Raw genomic sequence first — 17,135 nt, 5'->3', positions numbered from 1 at the left:
AAAGTTGTGTTGCCAGACATGTCCCTCCCTTAACCAAATCTCTGTGATGGCAACATTGTGACTCCACATGTCAATCCATGTCCTTAACTCATTTGTCTTACCTCTAATATTCCTGGCATTAAAATACAAGCCATCTTGCCTTGTCGTACTCCCTGAACCACAACATGGCAGAATCTCAAAGTCCTGGTTCCTTTACTATATTATGCTGTTTCTCCATTGCGCTAATGCTCTATACCTCCTCCCAACAGGACTAGCAAATCCACCCACAAGGATATTGGTCCAGACAGGAATTAACAATTTTTCCAGTTCATCAATGTGCAATTTAAATGTTTGCCATTGCCTATGTACTGTCATCGCTTGAAACAATGTTCTTTAATTTATCATAGCCAGCGTGTGCCTCATACTATCATTATTTCCTTTATTCAATTTCAAGCCCATAGTCTCAGAATTGACTAAAGACTCTCCCCTTAATTTAAGAATTCTATTTTGTTGACTTTTTCTTAGGGGGTCCCACACAGCTAGATTGCTAATTATTCATTTCTCATTACACAATACCCACTCGAGGACAGCCGGTTCTCTAAACTGGTTCCTCTATATATTGATCCAGAAAACTAACCTGTACACACTCCAGGAATTCCTCCTCCACAGTATTGTTACTGATTTGATTTGTCCAATCCATTTGAAGGTTAAAGTCACCTATAATTACCTTTACTGAACCTTTACTGCATGCATCTCTAATTTTCTGTTTAATGCCTTCCCTAACATTACCACTACAGATTGTATTTATATACGAACTCCATTATTATTTTCTACGCCTTAGTGTTTCTAAGATTCCACTAACTGGAGCTAATATCTTCCTAACTATTTTGTTAACTTTCTCTTTAACCCACAATGTTACTGCACCTCCTCCTCTTTTTATCAGTCCTTCTGAAAAACTGAATATCCCATAGTCTCACTGTATCACAAATGCTGAGTGCATTAAGACATAAGACCTTAAGACTTTTTAATATTTTTAATCTCATTTACATTAATTTGCATTGTGATTTCAATTCTCTATCAATCACTTCTTTTTCCTGTTGTGTTTTTTGTTTTTCCCCTTGTTTCTCTCTCTTCTGTCTCCTCGAAAGGTTCCCAGCCCCCTGCTAGTTTAGTTTAAACTTTCTCCAACCACACTAGGAAAATCTCTGACTAGGCATCAGCTCCAGTCCTGTCCAGGTGTTATTTTTACTCTGACTAGTACATGGCACCGGTGGCAATTCTGAGATCACTATCTTTGAGGTCCTACTTTTTAATTTGCTTCCTAACTCCCTACATTCTACTTTTAGGAATGCATCCTTTTTTTAAAAAAAACTATGTAGTTGTTTTATGTGTATGACAACCATTGTCCCCCTTCAGAATGTTCTGTTGCCACTCCAGGACATCCCTGACGCTAGCAACTGTGAGGCAATGTATCACCCTGTTCAGGAAACATGAAGTGATTATGCTCTAATGCATTTTCTTAAGGAATTGCATTTATCTGGAGTGCAAACCTAGAGAAATCAGGCAGCAATATTTCTGGGATAGTAGGAACTGCCGATGCTGGAGAATCTGAGATAACACGGTGTGAGGCTGGATGAGCACAGCAAGCCAAGCAGCATCAGAGGAGCAGGAAAGCTTGACGTTCTTCGGGTCCTGACCCGAAACGTCAAGCTTTCCTGCTCCTCTGATGCTGCTTGGCCCGCTGTGCTCATCCAGCCTCACACAGCAATATTTCTGCCCTTTTTCAATCTGCTCACCCTCTGAGCAACCTTGCTTCTGTTACTGTCATGTACATCCTTAAGCTGTCACTTCAGAATGAGTTGGCAGATATTCATAAGAATGTGTCTCGTTGCAAGGAATGGACATCTGATGAAAATAAAGTTGACATAGATGAGGCTGAAGAACTAATAGTGTTGGAAGACTGCAATCCAACTGAGAGAATCTGCTAGGAACCAGTTTCTATACACTGGTCTCCTGTTATACCAGCGCCGTGTCCACTAGAAACAACTAAGCAAACAAATTTGTCAAGGATACTTGTTGGAAAATCCTTTACAAAGAACAAAGAAAATTACAGCACAGGACCAGGCCCTTCAGCCCTCCGAGTCTGCACTGATCCAGATCCCCTATCTAAACCTGTCACCTATTTTCCAAGGATCTGTATCCCTCTGCTCCCTGCCCATTCATGTATATGTCTAGATGCATCTTAAATGACGTTATCGTGCCCGCCTCTACCACCTCCACTGGCAATGCATTCCAAGCACCCACCACCCTCTGCATAAAGAACTTGCAACACAGATCTCCCTTAAATTTTTCCCTCTCACCTTGAAATCGTGACCCCTAGTAAATGAGTCCCCCACTCTGGGGAAAAAAGCTTCTTGCTATCCACCCTGTCTATACCTCTTGTGATTTTGTAGACCTCAATCACGTTCCCCCTCAACCTCCATTTTTCTAATGAAAATAATCCTAATCTACTCAACCTCTCTTCATAGCTAGCCCCCTCCATACTAGGCAACATCCTGGTGAACCTCCTCTGCACCCTCTCCAAAGCATCCACATCCCTTTGGTAATGTGGCGACCAGAACAGTGCACAATATTCCAAATGTCGAACCAAAGTCCTATTCAGCTGTAACATGACCTGCCAACTCTTGTACTCAATACCCCGTCTGATGAATGAAAGCATGCCATATGCCTTCCTGACCACTCTATTGACCTGCGTTGCCACCTTCAGGGTACAATGGAACTGAACACCAGGATCTCTGTGTATCAAAATTTACAAAATTTGCAATGAACTAAGTCAACCCAATGATCAGCCCTGAAGATTTGTATATCAGATAATAGTGACCACAAAGTAAGTTTCTGTAAGTAGCCTTACAGAAATATATAACTGCAGCAATTTATTTTCTCCTTACTCTTTTCTGCCATGTTGGGAGTTTGCAGGTAAGGCCAGCATTTGTTGACCATTCCCAATTATCTCAATATTGTCAGTTGTGACACAGGTCTCGGTAAATCTTTTTTTTCAAGAACTGTATTACTTAAGGTTAGAGTTTATTCTATAAGTTTTGTGTTAAATGTATACATGCACAAGTGTACATCTTATTAATGTGCTGTAAGTTGAATGCTATGTCATAAAGACTAGTCCAAACTTAATGTTTGACAGTTACATTTAAAATAAATTATTTAACTTTGGATCGAAAGGAGTGTCATAATTTCACAACTACAACGTGTAATAGTAGAGGTGTCCCTCTCGCAGACATCATCGAAGAGACGATGATTCATGTGTCCTGACTGAGATAAATGTAGGCGGTATAAATGAACAATGAGTGGTTTCTCCCAAAACAGAACTCAATTTCCAGCAAAGTTGTTCTGTATTAAGTTATGAGCACTGGTGTTGCATAAATAAAATAATTCAAGACGATCCCTCTCCTTTTATAAGGAATGGCAATGGTTTATGAAAACTGATGGAAACATAGTTCCATTACCTGTATTCAGCCACACTTCCAACATGCTTCTTCATGGCTGTATCAGAGCTCATTCCGTAGAACAGTTTCATCTTTTTACCATTCCTCTCTATGATTTCTCCAGCACACTGATCGTGTCCTGCGAACATTCCTCCTAGCATTACAAAATCAGCTCCAGCACCTGAAATCATCACAGGAGAGTGGCTCAGTAACACAGTGACTTTTAATACCAGTTGAAATCCTGGAATTCCCCATCTACCCAACTGTGGGAGGACCATTACCACAATGACTACACACCTCTGGAAAATTAGGGATGGCAATAAATGTGGCCTTGCCAATGCTGCCCACATTCTGAGAGCAAATAGATAAAATTACACTCCTCTGCAGCTTCCAGTCTCTTTCTGTTTGCTTTCTGTTATTAGAAGTAAATAAAACCAGATGAGTGACTGGCCAAGAGCCCTTGCTGAATATTGAATTCTCTGCTAACCTTAGAAATGTTCTTTCAAAACATATTATATTGTTCATTTTTCTAGGTCTCTGGACAGAATTGTCAATCTGTTGACATCCTTATTGAAATTTCTCCTTCCACTGGTGTTTCACCAGCCTCCTCCAATGCCCTCACTGATAATGAGAGCCCTGGGCACATTAATTTATTTGTCTTTCTGTGGTACAGAATGAAGAGTAGACTTTTTATATTTTCTTTGGAGCCTCTTGTTACACTCTTATTCAGATGCTAATCAGAATGGTTTGTTTCATTTGCAACATGCATGTTAACAATGGAAAAATAGCTCTCCTGAGTCCTGAGGTTTAAACTACAGCACCCTCCAGTGGCAACAGAAACTAAGCATCTTCACGCATCAGAATTCAAGCATTTGGCTATCAACAAATAATCTTTAACTTTACTACTTTATAATTCACTGTGGCAATGAATAATCAGACTTGAACATTAATTATCTGGTCCTTATGATTCTTAAAATGCATTAATTTAACTTCAAATTCTTGCAAGCAAAGAGTAGTTATGTTGTTCCTTTATCATATTGAGATGTCAAGAGACAATAGACAATAGGTGCTGGAGTAGGCCATTCGGCCCTTCGAGCCAGCACCACCATTCATTATGATCATGGCTGATCATCCACAATCAGTATCCTGTTCCTGCCTTATCCCCATAACCCTTGATTCCACTATCTTTAAGAGCTCTGTCTATCTCTTTCTTGAAAGCATCCAGAGAATTGGCCTCCACTGCCTTCTGGGGCAGAGCATTCCATATATCCACCACTCTCTGGGTGAAGAAGTTTTTCCTCAATTCTGTTCTAAATGGCCTACCCCTTATTTTTAAACTGTGTCCTCTGGTTCTGGACTCACCCATCAGCGGAAACACGCTTACTGCCTCCAGAGTGTCCAATCCCTTAATAATCTTATACGCCTCAATCAGATCCCCTCTCATTCTCCTAAACTCAAGCATATACAAGCCCAGTCGCTCCAATCTTTCAACATATGATAGTCCCGCCATTCCCGGAATTGACCTTGTGAACCTACGCTGCACTCCCTCAATAGCAAGAAAGTCCTTCCTCAAGTTTGGAGACCAAAACTGCACACAATACTCCAGGTGCGGTCTCAACAGGGCCCTGTACAGCTGCAGAAGGACCTCTTTGCTCATATACTCAATTCCTCTTGTTATGAAGGCCAGCATGCTATTAGCTTTCTTCACTGCCTACTGTACTTGCATGTTTGCTTTCATTGACTGATGTGCAAGAACACCTAGATCTCATTGTGCTTCCCCTTTATCTAACTTGACTTCATTAAGATAGTAATATGCCTTGCTGTTCTTGCCCCCAAAGTGGATAACCACACATTTATCCATATTAAACTGCATCTGCCATGCATTCGTCGACTCACCTAGCCTGTCCAAGTCACCCTGTATTCTCATAACATCCTCCTCACATTTCACACTGCCACCCAACTTTGTGTCATCAGCAAATTTGCTAATATTACTTTTAATGCCTTCATCTATATCATTAATATATATCGTAAACAGCTGCGGTCCCAGCACTGAACCTTGTGGTACCCCACTGGTCACTGCCTGCCATTCCGAAAGGGACCCGTTTATCACTACTCTTTGCTTCCTGTCAGTCAGCCAATTTTCAATCCAACTCAGTATTTTGCCCCCAGTTCCATGTGCCCTACTCTTGTTCACCAATCTCCTATGCGGGACTTTATCAAAGGCTTTCTGGAAGTCCAGGTACACCACATCCACTGGTTCTCCCTTATCCATCTTCATAGATACATCCTCAAAAAATTCCAGAAGACTAGTCAAGCACGATTTCCCCTTCGTAAATCCATGCTGACTCTGACCTATTCTGTTACTGCTATCCAAATGAGTCCCAAGGTGTTTCACAATCAATACCAGTTTAAAATAATATTGACATTGTTGAACCATAGAAGGCAATATCAGGACAGATGACCACTTGCTTGGTCTAGCATTTGCGGAATAATTGTGTCAGTGGCACAGCTATCTCTAATTGATGGTTAGCTACCTTCTTGAATCATTACAGACCAAAAGGTATCATAAAGATACGCCTACGGTATTTAGGAATGGAGTTTACAGATTTTGAGGCAGTGAAGGAACGGTGACAGATTTAGAGGTCAGATTGGTATGTAACCTGGAGGCAATGTTGTAAGAGTTGATGGATCCATGTATTTGGTGCCCTCAGTTGTACATCTAGGGTTAGAGTTCATTTGTTTGGAAACAGCTACGGAATGAGATTTGGCAAAATTCTGCAGTTTGCATTTTGGTGGTAGCCAGTAAACACTGCTGGCACTGTGGATTGGTGGTGGAGTGAGCCAGTGTTTAGGGAATAATTGTGTCAGTGGCACAGCTATCTCTAATTGATGGTTAGCTACCTTCTTGAATCATTACAGACCAAAAGGTATCATAAAGATACGCCTACGGTATTTAGGAATGGAGTTTACAGATTTTGAGGCAGTGAAGGAACGGTGACAGATTTAGAGGTCAGATTGGTATGTAACCTGGAGGCAATGTTGTAAGAGTTGATGGATCCATGTATTTGGTGCCCTCAGTTGTACATCTAGGGTTAGAGTTCATTTGTTTGGAAACAGCTACGGAATGAGATTTGGCAAAATTCTGCAGTTTGCATTTTGGTGGTAGCCAGTAAACACTGCTGGCACTGTGGATTGGTGGTGGAGTGAGCCAGTGTTTAGGGTTATGGACAAGATACTGAAAAAGTGGCGTACTTTTTCCTCCAAATAGTGTTGAACCACTTGAGTGTTGCTGAAGCTAGATTCATCAATCTGGAAGGAGGAAAGAGACAGAGACAGAGCCAAGAGGTTGATGGAGATAATTCTAGAGTTTAGAGCCGAGGGGATTGAAACCAATTATCGCACAATTAGAATGAATGGTACGGAAGAGGTCAGGTTTACAGAAGCACAGATATCTCAAAGGGGGTTACAGAGATAGGGAGGTGTGAAACCACAAAGGAATTAGAAAATAAGTAGATGGTGTTAAGCTTAAGGAGTTGTCAGACTGAGAACTAATGTAGATAAACAAGTAGAGTGGTGATGGCTTAACAGGACTAGGAGCGATTAAGATATAGATGACAGAGATTTGCAAGAGTAGTCTAAAATAGGGTTTTTAAATTGCCATTCAGGAGTGAATTGGAACAGAACACGGGAATGCAAGAAATGGGAACAGGAAGAGCTCATAAAACCTGTTAACCCTGCCCTGCCATTCAACTGGATCATGGTGATCTCAGGCATCAGCCCCATTTACTCCACACACCTGTTGATTCCCTGAGACCAAACATCTCTCTATCTAGCTTTAAGTAAATTCAACAATGGAATATTCACAACCCAATGGATAGAAAATTCAAATAATTCACCATTCTTAGAGTGAAAAAAATTTCTCCTCATCGCTGTCCTAAATGATTGGCCCTTATCCTGACACTGTTCCAATCTCTCTAGATTCTGCAACCAGGAAGAAACAAATTTCGTCATCTACCATGTCAGATTCCATAAGGATTTTCCATCTTTCAATGAGATTACCTTTCATTTCTCTAAACTCAAATGACAGAGGTTCAAATTACTCGGCCTTTCATCATAAGTTAACTACCTCATCTCATGAACCAATCCAGTGAATATGGACGGTGGTGCTTTCAATGCAGGTATATCCTTCCTTAAAGTTAAAGACCAAAACTGCACACAGTACTCAAACTTCAAGGTAATTAGTGCATGGATGATGGTAATAGATAACAAGGGGTAGACCTGGATGAACACAACAGGCCAAGCAGCATCATAGGAGCAGTGTCAGCAGCAGATGAGCTGTGTCAAAATCTGGACTGACACAGTAAAACAAAAGGCTGCAAATGCTGGAGATCTGAAACAAAAACAGAAATTGCTGGCAAATTTCAGCCAGTTTGGCAGCATCTGTGGGGACAAAGCCGAGTTAATGTTTCAAGACCTGTGATTGTTCTTCAGAGGAAGAAATCTGAAGAAGAGTCACTGGACTCAAAATGTTAACTCTGCCTTCTCCCTGCAGATACTGCCAGACTTGCTGAGTTTCATCAGCAATTTCTGTTTTTGCTTCATGATTGACATGGCTGGGAAAATGGTTGAATGGCAGCCAAAAAATGTAGGGATAATGGGTAGGTTTTCAAATTGGCAAAATGTGACCAGTGGAGTCACACAAGAATCTGTGTTTAGGTCCTCGATTATTCACACATTTTTTTAACTATTTGGATAATGGCATAGAAAGCCACTTTGCTGTTGATACAAAGTTATGTATTATGATAGACAATGTAGATGATAGCACAAAATTATGAAGGGATATTGATAGAGTAGCTGAATGGCCAAAACTTTGGCTGACAGAGTTCAATGTAAGCACGTGTGAGGTTATCCATTAGGAGCAAGAAATGATAGATCAGGAAATTTTCTAGTTGGTATGAAGGTAAATACATTGAATGTCCACAGAGACCATGGGATTTGGGTGCATGGATTTTTAAAATGTCATAAGCAGGTGCAGAAAGTAATGAAGAAGCTAACGGAATACCGGTATTTATATCTAGATGACTGGAATAGAAGAAAGCGGAGGTTATGTTGCAGTTAAGCAAAACCCTGGCTGGACCCCACTCAGAATATTGTGAGTAGATATAGGCACCACAACTTAGCAAGTGTATACTGATCTTGAAGGGGGTACAAGATAGGTTTACAAGATTGATACCCAGACTTCAGGAGTTAAATTTATTAGAAGAAATTGTACAAATTAGGCATATTTTCTCTATAAGGCTATGGAATGATCTGATCAAGTCTTCAACATATCAACAGGAAAAAAACAGGGTAAATAACAACAAGCTTTTTCCATTGGTTGGGGATTCTAGAATTAGGGGGCATAGCCTGAGAACTAGAGCTGACAGTTCAAGACATATGTTAGGAAACACTTCCATACAACTGTTGATAGATGTTTGGAACTCTCTTCCACAAATGGCAGTGGATGCTGGATCAGTTGTTAATTTTAAATCTGGACAGATTTTTTTTGTTAAGCAAAAGTATTAAGGGATGTGAACCAACGGCAGGTATGTGTTATTAGGCCACAGATCAGCCATAATCTCACTGGTGGAACAGGTTCAAGGAGCTCAATGGCTTACTCCTGTTCCTATGTTCCAATGAATTGGAGATGGCCAATGTTGCAAAAGTATTTGATGGAGAGGACATGTAGTAAGGAGCTCATCTTGTGATCATACATCAAGGTTGAAACAGTGTGACTCAGCTTCAGAATACTGCCAGGAATGGAAATGGTAGCCAAGCAAGGGTATTGACTGTAGATTCATTTTTATTTCAGCATCAAAATAGACTATTCAGTCCACCATGTCAATGCCTGTATTTGTGCTGGTGCCACCTAGGTTCCATCTACTCTAACTCTGACTTTGTTTTCCTTATTTTCTTCCAATCTGTTTCCTTTACATGTTTTCAATTCCCATGATTGGCTTCAAGGACTAGTTCCAGGAATATTTTTTCCGCCCTATTTAACTAAATCAATGACTGGAAATAGCTTTTTACTATTACCCCATGAAAGCACTTTTAATACTTCTTTTAGAGTGCTCATTAACCTTCACTGCTAATGTTTACTGTCTCATTATAATTATTGCTTTATCCTAGGTACCATATTGAATCAACACTGGACCTTTTATACATCTATGATACACTTTTCGTATTAAAGGACGCAAAGCAGCATATCATAGTCCAACTGTAATCTAATTAGTAATCTAAGGAGAAGTGATATCACTTTTTTATTCTTGTATTTTGTCTACCTGCAATTTTTTTCACTCATCTGTAGGACATGGGCGTCACTGGCTGGCCAGCATTTATTTCCTGTCCCTTGTTGCCGCTGAGAAAGTGGTAGTGGTGCGCTGTTTTCTTGAATCATTGCAGTCCACATGCAGTAGGTTGACCCACAATGCCCTTTAGGCAGGGAATTCCAGTGCTTTGATCCAGTGAGGCTGAATGAACAGTGGTATGGTTTGAAGTCAGGATGGTGAGTGGCTTGGAGGGGAACTTGTTCCCATGTATCTCCTTCCCTTGTCCTCCTAGATGGAAGTGGTCAGTGATTTGGTAGGTACTGTCTAAGGATCTTAGGTGAATTTCTACACTATTCCTATAAATAGTACATATTTCTGCTGCTGAGCATTAGGGGTGGAGGGAACAGATACTTGTGGTGCCAATCAAACTGGCTGCTTTGTGCTGGTTGGTGTCAAGTTTCTTGAAAGTTGTTGGACCTGCACCCATCCAGACAAGTGGGGTGTATTCCATCACAGACCTAATCTGTGCCTTATTGACGGAGGATAGGCTTTGAGGGGGTGAGAAGTTGAGTTATTTGCTGTAGTATTCCTAGCCTCTGACCTGCTTTTGTAGCCACTATGTTTACGTGGCAAGTCCAGTTGAGTTTCTGGTCAATGGTAACTGTCAGGATGATGATAGTGGGTGTTCAGTAATGGTAATACCGTTAAATGTCAAGGGGCAGAAGTTAGATAGTCCCTTATGAGAGCTGGTCATTGCCTGGCATTTGTGTGGCGTGAATGCTACTTGCCACTTGTCAGCCCAAGCCTGAGTATTGTCCAGATCTGGTTGCATTTGAACTTGAATTACTTCTGTATCTGAGGAGTTGGGAATGGTGCTGAACATCGTGCAATCATTAGCAAACATCCCACTTCTAACCTTATGGTAGAAAGAAGGTCGTTGATGAAACAGTTGAAGATGTTTGGACCGAGGACACCACTCTGCAGAGATGTCCTACAGCTGAGATGGCTGACCTCCAACAACTACAATGATCTTCCTGTGCGCCAGGTATGACACCAATCAGCAGTTTGTCCCTGTTACCCGTTGATTACAGTTTTGATAGTGCTATTTGATGCTACATTCATTCGAATGTGGCCTTGATGTCACTCTCACCTCGTCTCTGGAATTCAGTTCTATTGTTCATGTTTGAACCAAGGCTGAAATGAGATCAGGAGCCAAAATGGCCCTGGTGGAACCCAAACTGGGCATCACCGAGTAGGTCATTGCTGAGCAGATGCTGCTTGTCAGCACTGTTAATGACACCTTCCATCACTTTACTGATGAACACGAGTGGACTGATGGGAGGTTAATTGGCCAGGTTAGATTTGTCATGCTTTTTGTGTAGAGGATAATTTTTCACATTGTCTGGTAGATGCCAATGTTATAGCTGTACTGGAAAAGCTTGGCTAGGGGAGTGACAAGTTCTGGAGCACAGTCTTCAGTACTATTGCCGAATGTTGTCAGGCCCATAGCCTTTGTAGTATCCAGCAGCTCCAGCCGTTTGAATCAATTCACTGAAGACTGGTATCTGTAGTGCTGGGGACCACCGGAAGAGGCCAAGGTGGATCAGCCACTTGGCATTTCTGGCTGAAGATTGCTGCGAATGCTTTAGCCTTACTTTTTGGCAATGATGTGTTGGGCTCTCTATCATTGGGAATATTTGTGGAGTTCCCTCCTCCGGTGAGTTGTTTAATTGTCCACCATCATTCTTGACCAGATGTGGCAGGACTAGAGAGCTTAGATCTGATCCATTGATCGTGGGGTTGCTTAGCTCTATCTATCACTTGCTGCATATGCTGTTTGGCACATAAGTAGTCTTTTTTGGTAGCTTCAGCAGGTTGATACCTCATTTTAAGATATCCCTGATGCTGCTTCTGGCATGCCCTCCTGCACTCTCTATTCACCCAGGGTTCATCCTCTGGTTCTTTTAGTGATGGTTGAATGGGGGATATGCCGGGCCATGAGATTGTAGATTGTATTGGAATACAATTCTGTTGCTGTTTATGATCCTTAGTACCTCATGGATGCCAAGTCTTAAGGTGCTAGATCTATTCGAAGTCTGTCCCATTTCGTACAGTAATAGTGCCACATTCCACAATAGAGGTTATTCTCAATATGAAGGTGCGACTCATCTCCATGAAGACTGTTCTGTCACTTTTACTGATACTGCCATGGACGGATGCAGATTGGTAAGGATGAAGTCAAGTGTGTCTTTCTCTCTTGTTGGTTCCCTCACCACTTGCTGCAAACCCAGTCTAGCACCTATGTCTTTCAGGACCCAATCAGCTTGACCATGATTGCTGCTGCTGAGCCACTCGTGGTGGTGGACATTGTAACCAAGATAACATTTTGACACCCTCAGTGCTTCCTCCAAGTGTTGTGCAACATGGAGGAATACTGATTTATCAGCCAAGGAAGGATGATATGTGGTAACCAGCAGGTTTCCTTGGCCATGTTTAACCTGAATCCGTAAGACTTCATGGAGTCTGGTGTCAATGTTGAAGACTCCCGGGGAAATTCCCTCCTGACTATGTACTGCTACAATATAGTACCTACCACCACCACCTCTGCTGGATCTGTCCTACCAATGGGATAGGAAATATCCAGGGATGGTTATTGTGGTATCTGGGACATAATCACACTCATGGAATCATACCCACAATGTCATACTGTTGCTTAATTAATCTGTGAGACAGCCCTCCCAATTCTAGCGCTAGCCACCAGATGTTAGTGAGGAGAACTTTGCCCAGTCAACAGGGTTGTTTCTGTAAAACCCATTTAGTTTATTGTGTACCACATACTGCAATATAGTTTTTAAAGATCTGAGAATCTGCAATAAAGGTATATTTTTATTCTGAAGTTCTTTCTAAAATGCATTCATAATACTAAGTCATTTTTGTCATGAATCCACCCAATCTCCTCACCTGTTCTCTTGCACTCTTCCTTAATTTGTCATGCTGTTCTAATCTGAATTCTTGCATGAATTGATAGTGCCTATATCCAAATTATTCAGACATATGAGGAACAAAGAGAAGACCCAACATTGAAATAGAGACTTCTATCTAATCTGTCAATTATTAACCTTACAGCCACTCTTGTGACCTCAACACTACATTTAATAGCATGGGCCTTGATCTTCCCGCTAAAATTTAAACGTTGTATTTTATCAATATTTTCTTGAAATTATAAACTTATTTTGAGTTTTCTTTTTTGACAACAGTTTCTGTTCTATCAGTCAACAGATGTTAAAGGGTCCAGTTTTCCAGCCTCACCCCTATCAGTTTTCTTTTTATGGAGAGAAGAAAGTGAAGAAAGGGAAAGGCAGATCATTACATGAAAGGAGAAAGAAAAAGTTATACTGATAGAGTTAAATGAATTGGTGAGGTAGGATCCCTGTATGATGGATATAAATATCTATCTTGAATAGTTGAGCCAAATAGCCTATATTTCTATGCCAAATTATTATGTTTTCCAATGTAACAAACTTGTTTTGTTTTCCCATTATTGGAACGAATTAACTGGCCATTGGAACCTGCCAAATAATCAAGATTGATAGTACAATCTCCTTTATGTTCCTATCTATTCACTTACTATTAAAAAAATACAACAGACAGAACAATTCCTCATGCAAATATATTCTTGTAATTATGCTAAAGACATGATCTGAAAACTTACCAAAGGCTTTGGCAACATCACCTGGACAACTGCAACCACCATCCTTCAGAAAATGGGAAAAAATGTCATATCAGAATTTGCAAGAAAAAATATCTGAACATCATTGAAGATGCAGAGTCATTTATCACAGACAAATCTGTAAGTTTTTTTGCCAAAATTGTGAATTCAGACTGAACAGAAAATAATATTTCGGTTCCTGAAAATGCAGAATTATTAGTAGTATTTCATGTTTTAATTAATTATCTTGAGTTCCAAGTAGATATTTAGTTGGTTAAGTGTGTGTTGTGTACAGTCTTATGGTGTTATATAACATAGACATTGGTGATCCGATCAGTCGCAGTGACTTGTGTTCTAAACAGATAGAAGTTATTTTTATAAACGACCTGGATGAGGGCGTAGAAGGATGGGTTAGTAAATTTGCAGACGACACTAAGGTCGGTGGAGTTGTGGATAGTGACAAAGGATGTTGTAGGTTACAGAGAGACATACAGAAGCTGCAGAGCTGGACTGAGAGGTGGCAAATGGAGTTAAATGAGGACAAGTGTGAAGTGATGCACTTTGGTGTACTGGGCTAATGGTAAGATTCTTGGCAGTGTAGATGAGCAGAGAGATCTCAGTGACCATGTACGCAGATCCTTGAAAGTTGCCACCCAGGTTGACAGGGCTGTTAAGAAGGCATACAGTGTTTTAGCTTTTATTAACAGAGGGATTGAGTTCCGGAACCAAGAGGTTATGCTGCAGCTGTACAAAACTCTGGTGCGGCCGCACTTGGAGTATTGCGTACAGTTCTGGTCACCTCATTATAAGAAGGATGTGGAAGCTTTGGAAAGGGTGCAGAGGAGATTTACTAGGATGTTGCCTGGTATGGAGGGAAGGTCTTATGAGGAAAGGCTGAGGGACTTAAGGCTGTTTTCATTAGAGAGAAGAAGGTTGAGAGGTGACTTAATTGAGACATATAAAATAATCAGAGGGTTAGATAGGGTGGATAGGGAGAGCCTTTTTCCTAGGATGGTGACGGCGAGCACGAGGGGGCAGAAGCTTTAAATTGAGGGCTGAAAGATATAGGACAGATGTCAGACGTAGTTTCTTTACTCAGAGAGTAGTAAGGGAATGGAACGCTTTGCCTGCAACGGTAGTAGATTCGCCAACTTTAGGTACATTTAAGTCATCGTTGGACAAGCATATGGACGTACATGGAATAGTGTAGGTTAGATGGGCTTGAGATCGGTATGACAGGTCAGCACAACATCGAGGGCTGAAGGGCCTGTACTGTGCTGTAATGTTCTATGTTCTATGTTCTAAGTCCAGAATCTGCAAACATCCCTGCCTATATGTTTCAGATGATTGTTTTCAGTGGCTTTACTTGCACCATATGAATCAGAATGACTGCTGAACTAGACATTAAGACTTCTTTTTAAAATATATTGCACTCAATTTATTATAAATTAATGAACAGATGTGTTTTGACATTGCCCAGCATTACACTATAGGCTGAAAAGTTGTGATGCACAATCCAAGTAAGTAGAAGGAGGCAGAGCAAGATCATAATTTTTTTTCCCTGTCCTCACCCAGGCAAATGGGGAGTATTCCATCACATTCCTGACTTGTGTTTTGTAGATGGTAGATGGGCTTTCTGGAATCAGGTGAATGACTTGTTGCAGGATTCCTAGCCTCTGGCCTGCTCCTGTAATTATAGTACTTATACTAGCCTAGTTCAGTTTCTGAGCAATGGTAACTCCCAGGATGCTGATAGCGGGGGATTCAGTAATGGTAATGCCATTAAATATCAAGGGCTGCTGGTTAGACTCTATTCTTAAATATAGTTATTGCCTGACATCTGTGCAGCATAAATGTTATCTGCCACCTATCAGTCCAAAATTGCACACTGTCCAGGTTCTGCTGCATTTGGGTATTACTCATTCAGTATCTGAGGAGTTGAGAATATTGCTGAATATTGTGCAGTCATCAGGAAACATTCCCACTTTTGGTCTTGTAGTAGAGGGAAGGTCATTGATGAAGCAGGTAAAGATAATTGGACCTAGGATTCTAACCTGAGGAACTCTTGCAGAAATGTCTTGGACTTGAGATGACTGACATGCAACAACCACATTCATTTTGCTTTGTGCCCAGTGGAGTGTTCCCCTGATTCCCATTAATATCAGATTTGCTAGGGCTCCTTGGTGCCGCAGTCAGTCAAATATGGCCTTTACGTCAAGGGCCGTCACTCACATCTCATTTCTGAAATTCAGCTTTTTTATCCATGTTTGAACCAAAGCTGTAATAAGGTCAGGAACTAAGTGGTCCTGGAAAAAGCAAACTGAGCATCAGTGAGCAGATTATTGCTAGCAATGGCTGTTTGATGGCACCTTCATCACTTTATTGATGATTGAGAGTAGATGGATGGGACAATAATTCTCTGGGCTTGATTTTTCATTTTCATTTGGGTACAGGGCATGCTGGGCAATTTTACACATTGTTGGATAGATTCCAGTGTTGTTGCTGCACAGGAACAGCTTGGCTAGGGATGCATCAAGTTCTGGAGCACATGTCTTTAGTTCTATCACTGGAATGTTGCCAGGGCCCATAGCCTTCAGCTGTTCCTTAATATCACATGGAGTGAACTGAATTTGTTGAAGACTTGCACCTGTGATTCTGAGGATCTCTGGAGGAGGCTGAAAAGAATCATCCACTTGACGCTTCTGGCTAAAGATTATTAGGAATGATCAGCCTTATCTTTTTCACTGATGTGCTGGGCTCCCCCATTATAGAGAAGGGTCATGTTTATGGAGCCACCTCCTCTGCTGAGTTATAGAATCATACAGTACAGAGGAGGCCCTATTGCCCCTCGCGTCTCTCTCCAAAATATATAATACTACCTACACTAATCCCATTGTCTTGCACTAGGCCCATAGCCTTGATTATTATGACACTTAAAGAGCTCATTCAAATATTTATTAAAAGTTGAGGGATCCTGCCTCAACTACACTCCCAGGCAGAGCATTCCTGGCTCCACCAACCTAAGGGTGTAAAGATTTTTCCTCAAATCCCTTCTAAACAACCTGCGTATCACTTTAAAAGTATGCCCCCTTATTACTGACCCTTCAAATAAGAGAAACAGCTGCTTTCTATTTACCCTGTCCGTGCACCTCATACTCTTATGCAGCTCCATCAGGAATGCCCCCTAACCCTCTCTTCTTCAAAGAAAACAACCTAAGTTTATCCAGTCTCTCTTCATATCTGAAATGTTCCATCCAGGCAATTCTGGTGAATCTCCTTTACAACCCCTCCAGTGCAATCACATCCTTTCTATACTGTGGTGTTCAAAACTGCAGACTGCACTCCAGCTGTAGCCTAAACAAAGTTCTGCACAACTCCAAATGACCTCCTGCTCCTTTAATCTATGCCAGACTGATAAAGCAAGTATCCGGTATGCCTTCTAAACTACACTATTGACCTGTGCTGCCATCATGAGGGATCTGTGGACAAGCACCTCAAGATCCCTCTGTTCCTCTGAGTTCCTACGGTCTTGCCATTCATTGAGTATTCTCTTGTCTTGATCATTCATCGTACATTTATCAGAGTTAAATTCTAGCTGCCACTGACCTGCCAATCTGACTGATCAGCTTATATTCCACTTTA

At 41.1% G+C, this 17,135-nt stretch overlaps 1 protein-coding gene across 2 annotated transcripts in view; it reads right to left on the bottom strand.

Annotated features, from left to right (window-relative positions):
• The window catches only part of LOC125448356 (GMP reductase 1), a 113,494-nt gene that overhangs the window by 29,010 nt on the left and 67,349 nt on the right, over positions 1-17,135 (bottom strand). For both annotated transcript variants that reach the window (XM_048523637.2, XM_059653473.1), the window contains exons 7-8: positions 13,497-13,539; positions 3,498-3,657 (exon numbers count right to left, since the gene is read on the bottom strand). In XM_048523637.2, the coding sequence (XP_048379594.1) occupies positions 3,498-3,657; positions 13,497-13,539 (203 nt within the window). The remainder of the gene's footprint in view (positions 1-3,497; positions 3,658-13,496; positions 13,540-17,135) is intronic.

The sequence above is a fragment of the Stegostoma tigrinum genome, chromosome 2 (assembly GCF_030684315.1).
Source record: "Stegostoma tigrinum isolate sSteTig4 chromosome 2, sSteTig4.hap1, whole genome shotgun sequence".
Taxonomy (NCBI): domain Eukaryota; kingdom Metazoa; phylum Chordata; class Chondrichthyes; order Orectolobiformes; family Stegostomatidae; genus Stegostoma; species Stegostoma tigrinum.
Note: the sequence above shows the minus strand (reverse complement) of the source record. Positions and strands in the feature narration are given on the sequence as shown.